The sequence below is a fragment of the Pocillopora damicornis genome, chromosome 9, assembly GCF_964200805.1.
Source record: "Pocillopora damicornis chromosome 9, jaPocDami1.2, whole genome shotgun sequence".
Lineage (NCBI taxonomy): Eukaryota > Metazoa > Cnidaria > Anthozoa > Scleractinia > Pocilloporidae > Pocillopora > Pocillopora damicornis.
Genome location: NC_142678.1, coordinates 11,575,133 through 11,592,826, shown reverse-complemented (window position 1 = coordinate 11,592,826; position 17,694 = coordinate 11,575,133). Strand labels below are relative to the sequence as shown.

General features: G+C 37.4%; 2 protein-coding genes and 1 long non-coding RNA gene across 4 annotated transcripts; 1 reads left to right on the top strand and 2 right to left on the bottom strand.

Moving 5' to 3' along the window:
• Positions 1-1,260: 1,260 nt before the first annotated feature.
• Positions 1,261-1,928, bottom strand: LOC149040107 (uncharacterized). Its single transcript, XM_089181520.1, has one exon. It carries the CDS (start codon positions 1,926-1,928, stop codon positions 1,356-1,358), a length of 573 nt encoding a protein of 190 aa, XP_089037646.1. The 3' UTR covers positions 1,261-1,355.
• Positions 1,929-7,039: 5,111 nt separating this feature from the next.
• Positions 7,040-7,429, top strand: LOC149040106 (uncharacterized). Its single transcript, XR_016179567.1, has 2 exons — positions 7,040-7,306; positions 7,380-7,429. It is a non-coding gene; the product is annotated as an uncharacterized LOC149040106 (long non-coding RNA).
• A 5,551-nt stretch (positions 7,430-12,980) lies between these two features.
• On the bottom strand, positions 12,981-17,169 carry LOC149040105 (uncharacterized). Of its 2 annotated transcripts, XM_089181942.1 has the most exons (2): positions 13,855-17,169; positions 12,981-13,551 (listed from the first exon to the last, which is right to left on the bottom strand). In XM_089181942.1, the coding sequence occupies exons 1-2, from the start codon at positions 17,157-17,159 to the stop codon at positions 13,503-13,505; spliced, it is 3,354 nt and encodes a 1,117-aa protein (XP_089038068.1). In that variant the 5' UTR covers positions 17,160-17,169; the 3' UTR covers positions 12,981-13,502. The 2 variants fall into 2 exon arrangements, with proteins under 2 accessions (XP_089038068.1, XP_089038069.1); XM_089181943.1 differs by lacking the exon at positions 12,981-13,551 and having other exon boundaries at positions 13,851-17,169.
• Between the last annotated feature and the right edge of the window lie 525 nt (positions 17,170-17,694).

Genomic DNA, 17,694 nt, shown 5'->3' with positions numbered 1-17,694 from the left:
AGAGACTAGTTGAGAATCTACCTGTCTATTTAAAATGTAGCATCGCAAATTAGAGAAAGCAACGTCTCCACTAAGATTGTATTCGTCGTTTTAAATCAGGAATGATTTGTATTAGAAGTTCGATTTTATCAGACAGAGGGTACGAGATGCTAAAAGGAACTGACTTGGAAGTATATGAGAAAAAATGTCTCGCCTAACGAGGTAATTGGTGGTGTTGGACCGGTTTGTTGCTGGGGGAATATTGGTAAATATTAGTCTCCTAGTAACGAGGTTGTTGCGAAGGAAGATTTATCTTAATGCGCAGCTGGTTTGTTGCAGCAAATAGCCGAAACATACAACGAGCTAAATGTTGGCGTCGAAGTTTGGAATATGTTTATTGTTGTATGGGGAATTGTTTGTAGACGATAGAAATGGTTTTAGATAAAAAAAAAAAAAAAAAAGGAAAGTCAAGATGAAAAATTTCCATTTGGAAATTGCTTTTAAGAGGGTCTGAATGGGGGGGTCAAAATGTCGGTTGTCGGTTAAAATTTCGTTACTTTGTCGGTTGTCGGCTAAGATTTTTGACCTTTGTCGGTTGTCGGTAAATCTCAGTTAATAATTAAAAATACACGTTAATTATTCACATTTATTATGCAATTTGCCCAGTTTTAAGACTTTAAACTCTAGACGAAGTGTAATACTTGTAATAATTCATTATTTGTTTTCACTTAAACCTCGTTAACGCTGTTTTTTAATTTAGCAACGTGCTCATCTACCCCACTTTTGTTTGCAAATCTAGTATACCGATAAAATTCACCAAAGCTTTTATTATAGATGTGAATTTGTTTCCTGTCGACTACGGGGCATCGAAGTAAATCAAGAGAGGTAAATTCTACAAAGAATGAAACACCCACTCTAGCCCCTGGGATACCTAATTTTAATTTGTAAGCTACGGAAGTCTTTTTTCCGAGACGTCCACAAAAACTCACTACACTTATTATTCAACGGCTCTCGTGGCTTTTCTACGAGGTTTCTTTTTTTTTCCTCTTTTTTTTGCCATTTTTTTCGTTTTCTTTTTTTTTTGTCATACGTATCAATCTGCACCTTTAAATGGATTTTTTAACTGTTAGTACCTCTTACATGTCGAGACGCACAAATGCACGAACAGCCCTGCCGGATCGGGTAACACACGCTCTGTTGACAACCTCTGGATGTTCTTCAAAATCTGATTCCTCGTCATCCGAATCTGTCTCATACTCATCGAATTGTACTTCTCTGTGATCCTCAAACACCTCAGTAACATCCCCTTCGTCCACAAATTGTATGCTGACAACGCGTTGTGCATTTGCTGACGATACAGTGTTTTCTTCAGGATATCAAAGCCTCTCTTCAGACTTGTCGGTGTGGTGAACGGCGTAGACAGCTGGCGGCAAGGCCCCAGCCTTATCTTTTGTGGTCTCACTCCTAACCGTCCGTTGGCGTACTGGTCTGTAACTCTCTAGCCACTCTTTGATCTGTCCTTCCATCCCTGGTGTTATGTCCTCACTTGGCAAAGGTGTCATCATAGCTATAGCAGAAAGGGGCATGGCTGATTGAGGTACCGGATGGTAGGATTTGTCATGCGTGTAGTACTTTGCTGCCCATCTAGATGTGCGCTTCAGAGATTCCTTGCAAATTGTTCCAAAATCCTGGGCATATGTAAGTACCGTAAATGTCTCGTGTTTAAGGTGTGAAACAGGGTGCAAATTTTCCACTACTGTTGTGAGCAACGTTTCGAGCAGCAGATCATCTACAAATTGGGAGTTAATGTCCATCACGTTCTTGTATAGCCTTTCTATGCCCTTTTTAAGCAAAGACACAGATACTTGCGTCTTCTGTGATACAGTTCCCTGTGGACCATTGGTTGCAGACGTCTCGCTCAACTTGTTGTTTTCTGTGTTTTCAGCCATGATTTGGGCTTTAAAAATAGCTGCACGGTTTCTTTTACCAACGCTACAAGAAGACGGCGCGAACATTGGTTGTCTTGGTTTATTTTTAAAAATACATTTTAGCCCGGCAAATTCTTTATTTTAGCACGCAAAATGCGCCACAATGCCCATCAAAGTGATAATAATACAGTTTTTAGCCGGAATTTAAAAGAAACTATCTTTACATAGCGAACGCACCAAGTGAGCGTTTTTCGTTGTAAAAACAAGGCAGTGTTTATAAACAAGGAACACCGCAGAATTTCCAAAGTAGCGAAATTTATGACTTTTGAAAATCAGGTAAACGAACTACAAGTGCTAATTCAGCCCTACCATCCTGAAACTTTTGAAGGTCTCCTTGTTGCCTTTCGTTTCTCTCGATGTCACCTCCTTCAGTCATGATCCTCTTTGCCAGATTTTCATCTTCTTTTGCTTCTTCTCGTGATTTCCGTTTCCTTCTCACCTTTTGACTCGTCATCTTTCTCTCAGTGTCGTTCATTGACTTCTGCTTGCTTTTATCAGATGTAGCCGGCGCCTTCAGCAACACTACTGGCTTTCCGGTCCAGTTTGTGACCTCTTGGATAATGTGTACTAAAATATTAAATACCGTGTGTTTTAAGTTTTCTCTTTAGTAGGCTTTTGAGAAACTTACACAGTTCTTATCAGCAAATGCTCGTCAAGATGTATAAAACGTGCACATCGAGCGAAATCTCTCGTGCGTAGCTTCCCTCGAGGAGAGAATTGAATATTATTTGAACGTCTGGTTTTCAGAAACGAATAAATTTAAGGGCGTGTATAAATAAACGGGGTCTTTAATATGTTAAGCTACACTGTTGTTCATTCACCAATTAATCAGAAAGAAGCTTATAAACTGATTTACTCTCTACTTCTTTGTAGAGATTTTTCTTCTCAATTTTCGCATTCAAATGGACGGTGAAAAAGAAAAAAAAAAACATTCCGCTCCACAAAACAACAAACAAAAAACGGTGGAACCAGAGTTAAACCACGTTAATATTTGAGCTTAATATTTAACTACAGAACTAAAGTGATTGATCAAACTCCGCTGCACGCGTTCCACACTTACCGTTGAGCTCACTGCTACTTTAATCAGATATTAAATTTGGAAGTTCAAGCTGCCATTGCCCATCCGTCACAATTGCAAAATTTTCGCATTTGCCCGCAGGCGATTTCGCCAGGCGAAATAACTTTAACGAAAATCCGCCAATTCCATATTGATGTGCCTGCTCCTTTAGTCCTAAAAACTCCGTAAGATGTTTTTTTAGTTCAGATACTCCTCTATGAGCTTCTTTGTCTACTGGGACCCTGCTTCGACGACGTTCGATGGCGACTTCTTCACCTTTTCGAAAAAAACTCACGATGACTTTAGCAATCCCAGTCATGACCCGACCGCATGAACAAACAACGAGCAATAAAAAGACAACAGCAGGGCGTCTCGTCGGCTCGATTGTGATCCGCTGTTATTGAAATGAGACAGCAGGGCGTCTTGTCAGCCCACGCTGCTCACCGAAAAGAAGGATCCCGTGGATTTAAAGTAATTTGAAGACAAGAAATTCTATAATTCGGCTAAATTTGGAATTAATGTGGTTACGTCGGGTGAAGAAGGATTTTCTGAGCTAGAAATCATCAAAATGCTGTTCTTTCTGAATACAAACATCCCTATCACGTCTGACCATGTCGGTTGTCGGATAGAATTTATTTGTCGCTAGTCGGTAATTTTTTCCCCGTTTCGTCGGTAGTCAGTAATTTTTTACGCCCTTTGTCGCTAGTCGGTTAACCCCATTCACACCCTCTTTTAAGATTGCTGGCGAATAGGATACAAAACAAGGGAACACTGGAACTATGATTTTTACGACAATTGTTCATCGCATGGTGAAAAAGTAATTTTGCTTAGTTAAAGTTTGTAAATGTTTTCGTCATTCGGTGTGTTGTTTTGGTCGTATTAAGATGTACGTATTAATCACAACACAAACGCTTGAAGAGTTAATATTGTTGTCAACTTGAAATCATTTTGTACGGAAAAAGACCATCGTTTCCAAAATGAACCTTCTATTTATTATTTGATATCATTGTAAACTTCTCAAGTTGAACATATAGTAACATAAAGGAAATTTCAAGTAGTGTTAAGCCTAGATCGCACTACACCTTTGGTTGTTCGTTTACGTAAAAAATCCGTAAAGGTAGAATAGATACAACCCCCAATTTGAAGAAGTTGCCAAATCTTTTGCACGTTCCCAAATTTTTTGCCAATCTTGAAAGAACAAGTGTCAATCAGTTCAAAACACAAGAAATCAACACAAAAAAGGAAAAACCGTTCCTGCGCAGTAATGGTTCGCACGAGATCTCTTTTCATACAGCATAGCTTCACAAAAGCCCACGCTATGATTATTCAATTTGCTTAATTCATTTGTTGGTGTGTGGCATGCTGATATCAGTTTGTTTTTCTCTATTTTTTCTTCACGAATCGAAAGACTTTTGAAACTCTCAATGTTTGAAAGCCTTAAGAAGCTAGAATCGCACTTGGCTCTTCTTTTGAGCTGAGCAACCTCCCACCTGTATCCATAACTTAACATTTGCACACTGAAAGCTAACCATTTATTAATAATGTGACCGCTGCAAATTTCTAATGCGAAATTTTTTGGCAATTCTTGACACGCAAAATGTTTACTTTACTCATGCGTACTGTTTTATTTACGGTACATCATAATTAATAGTATGGTGAACTGGAACGTGAATGGCTGTCAAGGGCCAACATTATTTTGATATTTATCTTCTTGTGAGGCCATGGGCCAGCATTTGTTGCTGAAAGAGAAAGTAATCAAGTGATCAAGAGCTTATTTATTTGGTGATCATTTCCTTTATTCTCATGACCTTACTGTGTGATTTAGAGCCATCACTGTTATTCCTATTGCAACTTTGGCTGAGAAAAGTGCCAATTGTGAGGATTTTCAGGGTGCAAACTACTTTTACGTGGACAACGGTCGAAATCTTAGCCTGCAGTCTTGACTTCTTTTGGTAAATGGATGAAATTTCGTTCCCCATAATATTCCTTATAATGTGTTCAAATTCTCATACAATGGTTCCTCTGGTAACTTAATTAACACCGAGTCACACATCATGTGACGCTTCCATGACTTAATCGTTTTGCTTTTTCTCGAGACATGAGCTTCGGACGCCTGTTGTGTGACTAATATGTTATTTCATTTAAGTGACAGCCAGTTTTGAGAGGTAATATTGATTCACAAGATAACATTTTATTGTAAAATAACATCGGTTGTCATGACTGTCACAATTATTTGTTAGTGGATTCTGAAATTGAATGCATTTATGAGTTATCAACAGTTCTCAGTGTTGTGCAGCTCTTTAAGTCATGTGTAGGCTGATCAGGTCGCAAATTTTTGTAAAAGGTATGCTATTAACATATAATGCAGCATTTTGATAGATTTTCTTTGCAATATGTGACTGTTGGATTTTAGGATCATCGCAATACTCAGACAGAAGTTACCGGTAGTCAAAAAGTATAAAGGCAGAAGATCAATTTATCAGTTATATTATATGAAGCTCAGTACATAATGCTACAGAAGAGTATACTAGGAAGATAATGAAGCAGAATCTTGTTTATTCATCCTCAGTATCATTTTCATCACACGTTGTTCAAACGTTCTCAAGGTTTGATGAGGCAAACTGTGGGAAAAGAAGTCATTAACAGAAGGAGTGCATCATAAGGAAGAAATGACATTTAAAGTGGGAATAAAAACTTCACAAAGATGTATGATTATTGCTCTAGTGTGTAAATGTAAATTTTTGTGTTTTGACTATCAATGGTAATTGCCTTTCTTTTCTAACTGTGGTTGTGATTGAATTTAATTGTAAACTACATGAGTTGAAACTTACTGTTTTGCACACCTCCAAATATGATTAACAAAGACTCTGTTTTGTTGTGAGTTCTGTGAAATATAGGAAAGATAATTTGTCTCTAAAATGATGTGATTCACCTTAACCCTTCAACCACTAAGAGTGACTAACATCTAATTGCTCCTAACATCACCCTTGAACCAAACATTAAGGTCATGAGAATAAAGGAGATGATCACCTACTAAAGAAGCTCCTGATTGTTGAACAAATTCTCCTTGTCAGAACCCTGGGAAATGTCTAGGAAGTAGTATGGAGATTATTCATACTGATACAAGGGAGGAGAGGGTTAAATAAATTAATACTTATAGTTGACAAGATCTACAGAGGAAACCTGCTTTTTAGATTAAATTTGTGATGTCAATTAATTAAATCTTTTAAAAAATGATCAAATGAATACACAATTAAGGTGTTACACTATGTTAAATTGGGTTTTTCACTGTACCAAAAGTTCACTTAAGGTTTTAAAGAATTTTGTTAGTTCCCTTTAACTCCCAGGATCAAGTGACCAAGACACACCCTTGCGAACTGAATTCCCAGTTTTCTGGGAATTCCTAGGAATTCCTAGGAAATCTCAAAAATTCCTAATTATGCAAATGACCCTTGCAAACTGAGTTCCCAGTTTTCTGGGAATTTCTTGGAATTTCTGGGAATTCCTAGGAATTCTCAAAAATTCCCAACTATGCAAATTAACTCTGATTTAAAAAGCTTGGAATTACTGGGAATTTCTGGGAAAGGAAGACTCCAGTTTTGTGAGGACTTGGAATCCCTAGGAATTCCTAGGAATTCTCAGCTTTACATTCTACCTATAATTTAAGAAGTGTGGAACTCTTGGGAATTTCTGGGAATTGAATTTGAGGCAATTTTAATACCCTGAGGTCCACATAAATTCTAAGGAATTCTCAATACCTTGAGTGTGAAGGTTTTAAGAAAAAGAGTAATTTCAGAGGCTTAAAACTTTGGCTCAATAAAAAGTATGCTATACAAAACTTACCAAGAGATATACATACATGTACATGTTTATAACTTAAAGATCATAAAATTTATTATTCAAACTAAGTTTTAGTAAATCTTTACATTAATATGGATTTTCTCATGAACCAGCTGTCAGTTATGTTAAATGGAAATTTCCAACTTCCACAATAATTAACAATAATTACATTGTTATTGTAAGTGCCCCTAAGGCACGGGTTTATCCCTTGTTTTGATTTAGTAATCGTTTAATTAATAATCTGTAAAAGTCACACTAGGTGCCTCGTCACGCGTTCCGTAAGTGGTATCGCATTTCCAAACAGAACGGATCTATTGTGAAATTCAATAATTCGATCGATTTCGCAAGCACTCGTGGTTTAATAGAAAGAAATTGTCTGTCGTTTTTATCGAAGGAAGGAAAGGTCCTTTTTGTGTCAACTCTCGCCAGATCCGGCAACAATGTAAGTTTAATTTACCTCGAGTGTTTCTATAGCTAATTTCTTGTCCCTAATTTTGTGAATCAATTATTTTTAGCTTCACGGTCAAATACGACATTTAATAAAGGAGGCGTTCCATGAAAGAAATTGGGGCGATATTTGTTGTGTCGATCAGTGAGATTCGTACGGTCCAGCTAGCGGCGATCAAGCGTCGCTATAGTTATCTTACTTCCCTAACCTAGATTACTGGTTGCCTTTGTTAGAAAACCTTGGAACAGTCAAGCTCAGTTGCCTCAAATGCTGTCAGAGACTTTTTGTTGACAATATTTTTAGTAGAAATTTCATGCCTTAGACAAACAAATTCAACACCTAATTAATCTTTCTTTTTTCATGATTGTTGTTGCTGCTTATTCAGTTTTTTGCTCTATTTTCATGGCTAATTGCTGTAATTTGTTTTGCTGTTTTTATTCTTACAAAACATTTTTATAAGAGTTCCAATACTTGTGGATCATCCACACACTTTGCAAACATTTGGCATGCAGACAAGACAGAGGTAGTCAATGTTCCCTTTGAGAAAAAACACCTTTTATATGACGTCTTCAATTTACTTTATTTGAAACTCTGATCTGAAAATAGTTTTCAACAAGACTTGTTAGTAGTGAGAAGTACCAACCAAGTTTCCTTTCATAACTTAATTTCTTAAATGTCCCAATCACTGGATCTCCCAAAAAATATTACATCTTTTTATTTTTGGTGCAAATTACAAGTCCTTCTTTATATAAAAATGAAAAATGCTAGTCACACTTCAATAATAACAGCTCTTAAGTTTACTTGTTGTTCTTCTCTGTCTGTCAGCTATCAACAAAATTGTTTTATACTTCGGGCAGTGCATAACTATTTGTGGACCAGAGTTCACACCTCTGTAATCGCACATAGCTACTTCTGTCTCTTGTACAAATGTTTCTCCTTTGTAAGACGCACTCTACTCTGTTGTCAATACTGCTTTAAGTTCAGTGGAAACGACTGACTGAGGAATCGAGATGGCGGTGTTGGAACGTGTTGCTGAACGCTTGCTACGGTCAAGCTTTGTAGATTTAGGTACTGGTACACTGGGATCATCTATGTATCTCTTATACTTCCGAATGTGGTATCCTTCTTTTATAAATATGAGGGTAAAAGACGATTTGTAGTCGCATTCAAAACTGTGATTGGCTTGTGTTATTTCTCACCTTTGCCATGAACACAACTCAAGTGAGTTTCGAGTCTTTGTTTCCTCGACAACTTTCGGCCACAAATCGTGCATTTGTAATACGATCGATTCTTGTCGATTATTTCTACATAGAGTGAGCTCACATCTTTATTTATATCACCAAGCTATCCATCTTCTAGAAGCAGAGAACCGGTCGGAGAAGTCAGAATAAAGTTGGGCGCTTCTCTTAACACTGCAATCGGCAAGCCAGCGGATTCACTTTGCTAGCCAATGACAAGTCCTAAAAGATCCACGTGATCATGCCCGTGATCGGAAACAAAGAAGACTCCATTTGGCGCTCATCTTTGAATGTACTTTTCATCGGTTGATCGCTTTTCTCAACTGTTTTGCTTAATATAACATTTCTAAAGATAGCTTTTATTGTGGTTCAATGGGAAAACGAGAATAGCGTGAGTGTTGTAAAAGAAAAGAAAGTCGGTGGCGCCGTGGAGTTAAAAGAAGGGACAACAGTTGACATATTGACTGGTACAAACAAGGGTCGAGTGGCCATCTGTAAAGCTACGATTTTGAAAGTTTGTGGTGAGTAAAAATTGCGATATTCGTTACGTGATCAAAATCTTATAAAAGAATAAATGTAGCGGGCTGAATTAAGCTTACATAACGGTCGGCGCAACTGAAACTAGAATAATTCTGAGAATCGAATCGGTCACTTGCATGCCGCAGTTTCTTAAGCTTATGCTTTACAATGAAATAAACCTATGAGTGAGGTTTCAAGATTCCTCTAGTCACGTTTGGGAAAATTCAAGATTCATAATAGGAACTGTTATTAAACAAACCTTAGTACATAAAGAAGCCCTCCTTGGTAAAAACAAAATAATGTATTCAGCCCTTTTTTAGTAAATTCCATGAGAGAGATGTACTAACTCCAATATAAAAGTCACTCAATATAACAGAGATTTCTCAATTTGAGAATCCAATGAATGCCCTTTTCCTCATAGCCATCTTAAAAGCCTGGTCTGAGCTTTAAATATACATATTTCAATATATTACTTTTTTTCAAATTCAGATGTCAAGGAATCCAGATACAAAATGGTCAAGGTTCTTGTAGACAACCTCATTCAAGGCCAACTCATTGTGAGCCCAGGAAAAAAAATACAAACAGTACAAACAGCAGCTAAGTTTGCAGTTTAGGATAACTTCATTCTAATTTATTGTTACAGTTACAACAAGATTTTAATCAAAAAATCAATTTTATTTGTCTGTAATTAGCCTCTTCACTCCCAAGAGTGCTTGGTTTTCAAATATAACTTAAGATATTGTATTTTATGGAAAAGAATCAACAGATTTTATTCACAATTTGTGTCAAACCAAATTTAATGATTGATTAGAACTATTTTATATGAATAGCTGTAATTGAGGATTAATCCGTATGAAGTTTTCAAGAAAAGAAAAATAAATCAAATTCCATCCTAATATTACCACACATTGATGTTAATAATTAATCAAAAATATTTTACATGTAAGCCTTAATTAAGCTTCTAAATAAATTTCATTGAATACTTGAATTTTAGCTGGGTTTTTTTTTAATTTAAAGTATTTATTTTATATCATTAGCCTCAAATTTTTGCTTAAAATTCCCAGAAATTCTTAAACATTCCTAAAAATTCTCAAAAATTCCCAGAAATTCTTAAACATTCCTAAAAATTCTCAAAAATTCCCAGAAATTCCTAGGAATTTTTTAGATTTACAGCTTTTCAGGGAAAGTCATTGGTTCTCTGAGTTGGAATTCCTAGGAATTCCTAGGAATTCCAAAAGCCATTTCGCAAGGGCGAGTTTCTCCATACAAAATCAATGCAATACCAAGCAGACAGCTAATGAGAATAAAAACAAATATTAATCAGAAGACTATTACTTGATCCAATACCAAATTCTCCAAACTAACTGAACATCAAAAGAACTGTATGACAGTCAGTTGCCAATGAGATTCTCGGAGTTAAAGGGTTACGATTGTATTTTCTATTGGAAATATTTGAAAAGTGTTACCATTATTTAGCTTTATTGGTAATCTTCAATTCTAGGAATCAATTTAAAAAAATTCACTTATCATGGCTGGTGATTGGCACAACTGATTACCAATGGAATTGAGTTGGGTGTGAATGTTCGATAAATTTTGAATCATTGCTATAAATGATTACTTAATTTTCTCGAATTGATCTAGAAATGAACTGAAAGGCAACTGTGACATCTAAATGTTTCCACAGAAATGTTTTCACTAACAGCTGATATAGTGAGGGTTAAGAACATAAATCCTACTTGAAACGAACTGAACTGTCTTGCAACAGTATTATATATATCTTATAAGTTGAAGTTTGTGTGTGTTGTGGGAAGAACTGTTTTCAGGATGTTCATGATGTCACTGCTGAACAAATGGATGTTCTGTGTTATGTGCAAGTAAGGAACTATGAATTAAAATGTATGTTCATTCTGTCAGGATTGATAAGATTTGATCAAATTTCATAGGCTGGGTATGGTACATAACTATGTATCCGTCAATTTGGAGCTTCAACATCCCCCTATCACAGCAATCTCCACAGGCATTTGGAGTTTTGAAGATTAGTTTGTTCCTGGGGCCAAAGTGTTGTTCAAATTCCCTACTCCAAGTGTTGGATTTAATAGTTAATTTTTGTAAAAGGCAATTGATAGTTAGTGCTATTTTTCTGTTTGGCTGTACCAGTGATTTATAGTTAACATTTTTAATTGTTTGATGCAACAACACAGGTGATTTGGGTTCATGAGAATGACAAGTGAATGTATGAACAAAATAATACAATAAGAGAATAACATGACTTCTTGAGGGAATATTGTTTATTTGCGCCCGCGTAGTGTCATTTCCATCTTCACTAAGGTTTTAATCATTATGCTAAACTTTCCAGACCTTTTTTTCTGAGTTGCCCCAGGTTGAAAGGGGGATTTTAAAAGTTTGAATTTATTGGCGCATTACTTCTGTTCCTATCTGCTAGTTGTTTGGTGTTCATTTGTGCTACAGCATTTGCAGTAAATTCTGAAAAAAAGTAATAGTCAGTGATATCAATTCAATGCAAAAAAGATGATTAAGGAAATCAAATAAAACATCAATTATAGCACAATTTGTTGATCAAATACAAAATTCTCCAACAAACCAAGATTGTTATTTTCCTGCATATAATTTACAACATATTTTGTAACAAAATGTGAGAAATATGCAGTCAGTAATAATAAAATGGACAACCATATTTGTGGCATATTACATAGAGCATTTAATCATTAGAAAGTTAATTTACGATGTAGCACTTCAATGCAGAACTCCGCCAAAACTAACATGTGCGCCACGATGTGCATCGTGACCCGAACACTTTTCGCTGTTCGTGCTGTCTGCTAGACAAAAATTTCAGAATATTCTGAATGACTTCAAAATTTTGCGCAGAAATTTCTTATTAAAAGCTTTTAAAATAACTGAGAACTGTTGCGGGCTAATTGGTCGAGAGCAAAAGGAATAAAAAATTTATCCAGCAAACTGATTACGACTATATGCGCTCTTTGAAGCAGAACGGAGTGGGGGAGGGAGGGAGGTTGGGGCAAGTAGGTTGGGGTACGAATGATCGATGTTCTTGATTCATAAGAAACATAACTCACAGAAAGGTTTTCGAACAAAACCGGCCAGAATCCATCTCCTTAATTTCCTTTTTTAAGCAGAGCGAAGTGGAGGAGGGAAGGGGTTTGGGACGAGTAGGTTGGGCTAGGAATGAGAACTCCTCATGCACTGATACTCATAGTTCAGGTATATTAACGTTCGGAATAATTAGTGTGATGTTAAACGCCCTTAGAAATAGCTAAAGAAGGAGACGAGAAGGACACCATATCAAGAAAACGTGACATGATCAAACCTTTTTTCGTGCATGCAATCACTTTTTCATGCCTCAAGAATGAAATTAATGTCATTTACATCAAATGAAGGCATGAAAAACTCGTTTGGCTCCCATAATACGATCATTTGACGCTATATCTAGTGATACATGTATTAGGATTACTATTTGACACTGGAATGCTGATCACCAGAACTTCATCGCCAGAATTTTTTGGATTTTAGGACGAGAATCAAGTCACATGGGTGGATGAGAAACGATCAGAGAAATGCACGCCTTAACAATGAACAACAGTGCTTTCTGTTTTACTCTGTAACCTGGTTAAAACAGACGCTCACGATATTTTCTAAGATTTCTCTTAAGCTGTCTTTTATTTTAGCGTCTTTGGAATTACTGCATAATCCCTTCGGAAAGTTTCCCAAAAAAAGAGGAGTGTATAAAAGTGTGGTAAAAATAAGAATATTTTTATTCCCAAACCAACTTTCTGACAATAACCTGACTTGAAAACGATTAAATCACCATGAAAACATTATAACGTATCAAAAATTACGATAAGTGACTTATTGAACCAGTTTCAAAATATTGCTGCCGTAACTTTTCCACTTTATAGTAATACAATTCTTGACTTTGATAGCTTTTTCCATGGTCCTATTTAGAAATCCATGTATTTTTCAGTCTTTTAAGCACTAAGAAGTGGTACTGGAAATGTCCATAAGGAAAGGTTTCTTTTAAGACTTTTTGTCAAAAATTTAGGATTCTGTGAACGAAACCTATAACAAAAAAATTAAAGACTTTGAGAGAAAATCCTTTAAGACAACTGGCTCATTTTTGATGCTTAAACTACTGTTTCAACTTTCCTGATTTCACTTTACTTAAGAGCCCTTCGTCCATAACGTTTCGTGCTACTTAAATCGGCCGGATAAGATCATTTTTGCGCAGAATAAAATCTCTCTCGAATACGTAACCAATACCTCCCTCTGAGAAGATCGGAAAAAAAACGCAAAAAAAATTATAATCAATATGCTTAATTGAAGATTGCCCATTCTTTAATTACACAATAAAATAACGGATAGAGTATTTTCTTTACTCGTTCTATTTGTTCATCCATTTAAAAGTCTCTAAGGTCTGTTTCCTTCGAGATATTCTCATCCTCTTTCCTACAACAAACGTAAAGAAGAAAAACAATTATAAATAAACAGTTACACCAGGCGCAATATGTAGGCAAATGTGTACTTGTATCTGATTGGCAGAAAGGCGCTTTCGAGATTATATATTTTACATCTAATTGGGAGAATCAATTGTTACTATTTGAAAGAAACCGAAAAAAATGGTATAAAAGTAGCTTTGGTATTCATGGTGACAAAGGATTCCCGCCGACAGTCAGCGACCAGTAAGTCAAAGCCACCTTTACATCTAATTTAACTTTCATTTATGAAATACCTGTTCTGACCGAGCCTCACCTCTGCTTGTCAAACTCGAGCCTCACATCATCTCCAATCAGCGTAAACGAAGCCCAATCAGACATTTTTCTCGAGCCGTTTTTTCTCATCCACTTTATGGCCTGATGAAGGGATTCACTGGCACTTTCTCCTTCAACAAGGTGTTTGTAGAACCGATTCATCAGCTGCTCCGTTGCTAAGTCTGAAATGGCCCACAGCGCAACTAACACCGAGCGAGCACCAGATCCTAAGAACGCACGGGCAATTCCTATCACTCCCTCGGCTGTTATCTCACCTCTTCCACTGTGACAGCAGCTAAGTACCACCAGTTTAGCTCTAACTTTCACTCGTGAGACATCAGCCATCGTCAACATGTAAGCTTCCTGCTGTGGGATAGCATTTGGACTGTTGGGAATAGGAATGGGGGAGAGGGCAATTTCTCCTCTTTGGGCGTTGCCATGGGCAGCAAAATGTATCAGGCTCACTGAACCTATCCGCTCAAGCACCGCCTGCTTCGTTGCTTTCTCTTCTACCAGAGGCGGAACACGCATCAGTCGTCCAACCATCTCTGCTTCCTTTCTTGCACATGGCAATGACGGCAGCCAATCAACCTTGGGATTTCCTATTATCAAGGCACCAGTGTTACTGTGATAGCCCTCTGGACTATCTTGAATAATCTTGAGTGTTGTCAAAGAAGGAATGACACGGATCTTATGAGTCTCCGAGAGGTATTCGGCTCCCTCCTTTTCACTCAGTGCAGCAAATGGAACTTTGTACAAACTACGGTCAGGAACGATGATGACTTCAGGCCCCTCCAGCAAATCATAAACGGGAGCAATAAAAATTTTGTAACACAAAGGTAGACTTGAAATGACTTCCTTGTGCTCGTCCTCCTCGACGAGTCGCAATCTTGCTGAGCTCTTTTGTGCGGAGGAGAGAGGTTGCACGTTAATCGTATTTAAAGACCGATCTTCACAATCTTTAGTAGGCAAAATACCAAGACCCCGGAAATTATCATCCAAAAATTGACTCAAAGACAAATCTTTGGGCAACCCAGCCTGAACTAGATTCTCTTCTACTGATATTCTTCTATGGTGAAGGACTCCACTTGTTTTCAAGATCCACAAATGCAGAACATTCTTAAAATAAGAAATGTACAGACAAGTACAGTTATTTTTCTTTCTTAAAATGTTCTCAATGCCAAACCAAGATTGTGGATTAGCAAAGATGTGCGTTTGAACCGAGTACTTCTCTGCCATCAAGTCTGATAGACCTCTAGCTCGACCCAACTCCTCAACATAGAGAGCATCCCGAGCATTTCCGGTGTCACAGAGCAAAGTACAAAGCAGCTTGTAGGGAAATATTCCTGAGTGCTCCAGCAACGATGTTTTGAACTCATCATTGGTGCCCAAAGAATATCTCAGCTCCTCATACTTTTCAATGCACAGATGAAGACACGACAGAGAGTCTTTGATTTTATTTTGAAATAAATACAAAATGGCGTAGCGTCGAAGGATTTCGAACTCTCTTCTTCCAGCTCCAATATCTCTGGATATGAATAAAGCTTTCTCCAAACATACTTCCGAAGCTTCATAATCACCAACAGTTCTAGACACATCTCCAAGGTTTGCAAGATATGCTGCTTCCCCTTCCTTATCACCAATTTCATTTGCGATGACGAGCGCTTTTTGAAGATACTGTTTAGCCTTGTCGTATTGGCCAAGCGACTGAAACACAGTACCTAGGTTTCCATAACATTTTGCCTCCCCTTCTCTGTCGCCAATTTCAGTTTTGATGACAAGCGCTTTTTGGAGATAGTCTTTAGCCATGTCGTATTGGCCAAGCGAATTAAACACAGTACCTAGGTTTCCGTAGTCAGCTGCCTCCCCTTTTCTGTCGCCAATTTCAGTTGTGATGACAAGCGCTTTTTGGTGATACTCTTTTGCTTTGTCGTATTGGCCAAGCAACAGAAACACAGCACCTAGGTTTCCATAACATGATGCTTCCCCTTTTCTGTCACCAATTTCAGTTGTGATGACAAGCGCTTTTTGGAGATACTCTTTAGCCTTTTTGTATTGGCCAAGCGAATGAAACACAGTACCTAGAGCTCCATAACATGATGCTTCCTTTTTTCTGGCACCAATTTCAGTTATGATGACAAGCGCTTTTTGGTGATACTCTTTAGCCTTGTCGTATTGGCCAAGCGAATTAAACACAATACCTAGGTTTCCATAACATGATGCTTCCCCTTGTCTGTCGCCAATTTCAGTTGTGATGACAAGCGCTTTTTGGAGATACTCTTTAGCCTTGTTGTATTGGCCAAGCGACTTAAACACAGTACCTAGGTTTCTATATTCAGTTGCCTCTCCTTGTCTGTCGCCAATTTCAGTTGTTATGACAAGCGCTTTTTGGTGATACTCTTTAGCCTTGTAGTATTGGCCAAGCGAATAAAACACAGTACCTAGGTATCCATAACATGATCCTTCCCCTTGTCTGTCACCAATTTCAGTTGTGATGACAAGCGCTTTTTGGTGATACTCTTTAGCCTTTTTGTATTGGCCAAGCGAATGAAACACAGTACCTAGAGCTCCATAACATGATGCTTCCTTTTTTCTGGCACCAATTTCAGTTATGATGACAAGCGCTTTTTGGTGATACTCTTTAGCCTTGTCGTATTGGCCAAGCGAATTAAACACAATACCTAGGTTTCCATAACATGATGCTTCCCCTTGTCTGTCGCCAATTTCAGTTGTGATGACAAGCGCTTTTTGGAGATACTCTTTAGCCTTGTTGTATTGGCCAAGCGACTTAAACACAGTACCTAGGTTTCCATTACATGATGCTTCCCCTTTTCTGTCGCCAATTTCAGTTGTGATGACAAGCGCTTTTTGGAGATACTCTTTAGCCTTGTCATATTGACCAAGCGACTCAAACACAGTTCCTAGGTTTCCGTAACAGGATGCTTCTCCCCTTCTGTCGCCAATTTCTGTTGTTATGGCAAGGGCCCTCCCAAAATATTCCTTCGCTTTTAGGTTTTCACCAACTTTATAAAGCATAATTCCAGACTCGCTGTATAAGTGAAACAGTTTCCTCCCGTATCTTTCCGCACTTATGTCGTCAGAGATATGACGATAAGCGCTGAAAAGAACGGTATAGATGTCGCTGTAAAATTGTAGCAGTACTAAATCAAATTGTTCTTTGCTGTTTTGATCGGTGCTATTTAGCAATATCAAACATTCGCTGCATATCTCAATGGCTTTCTGAATGCGATCTGAGTTGAGCAAGAACAGGGCAACAAATAAGGCGATGCTCATTAAAGGTGTCATGGCTTCTGCTGTTACGTTTCCATTGCCATCCTCTCCTGTAATCAGGGAAACATCATTTTTAGTAACACAATACTAAATGAGTCGATAACCTAGATTAATAACGAGTCACTACAAGCAGGAACACACATGTTAAGTTACAAAAACGGGCTGGGTTTATTACACCCAGAAACTATTTGTAACAAGCTGAAAGTGTTAGAAGTCACAATATCCCCATAAAACAAAAAAATAAGTGAAGATAAATAAGTTTGTCACCTTTCATTTTACTCAAGTTGTGATTTTTGCAGAACATTACATGACTTTAAAGTCTCAGGGCAAAGATAAACAAAACTGACATCATTTATCTTAACTTTTGCAATGAGAACTTTTCTCATGCATAGTTTTTATAAACAACATTAATCAACGGGATAGGTTTTGAAATAAACTTTGGTGGGGTATTACAAAACTATTTGGCTTTACCAATTGAGTTGACAATGTAAATTGGCCATCGTAATAAGTTTCTGAAGCTGACGTTTCGAGCGTTAGCCCTCCATTAGTG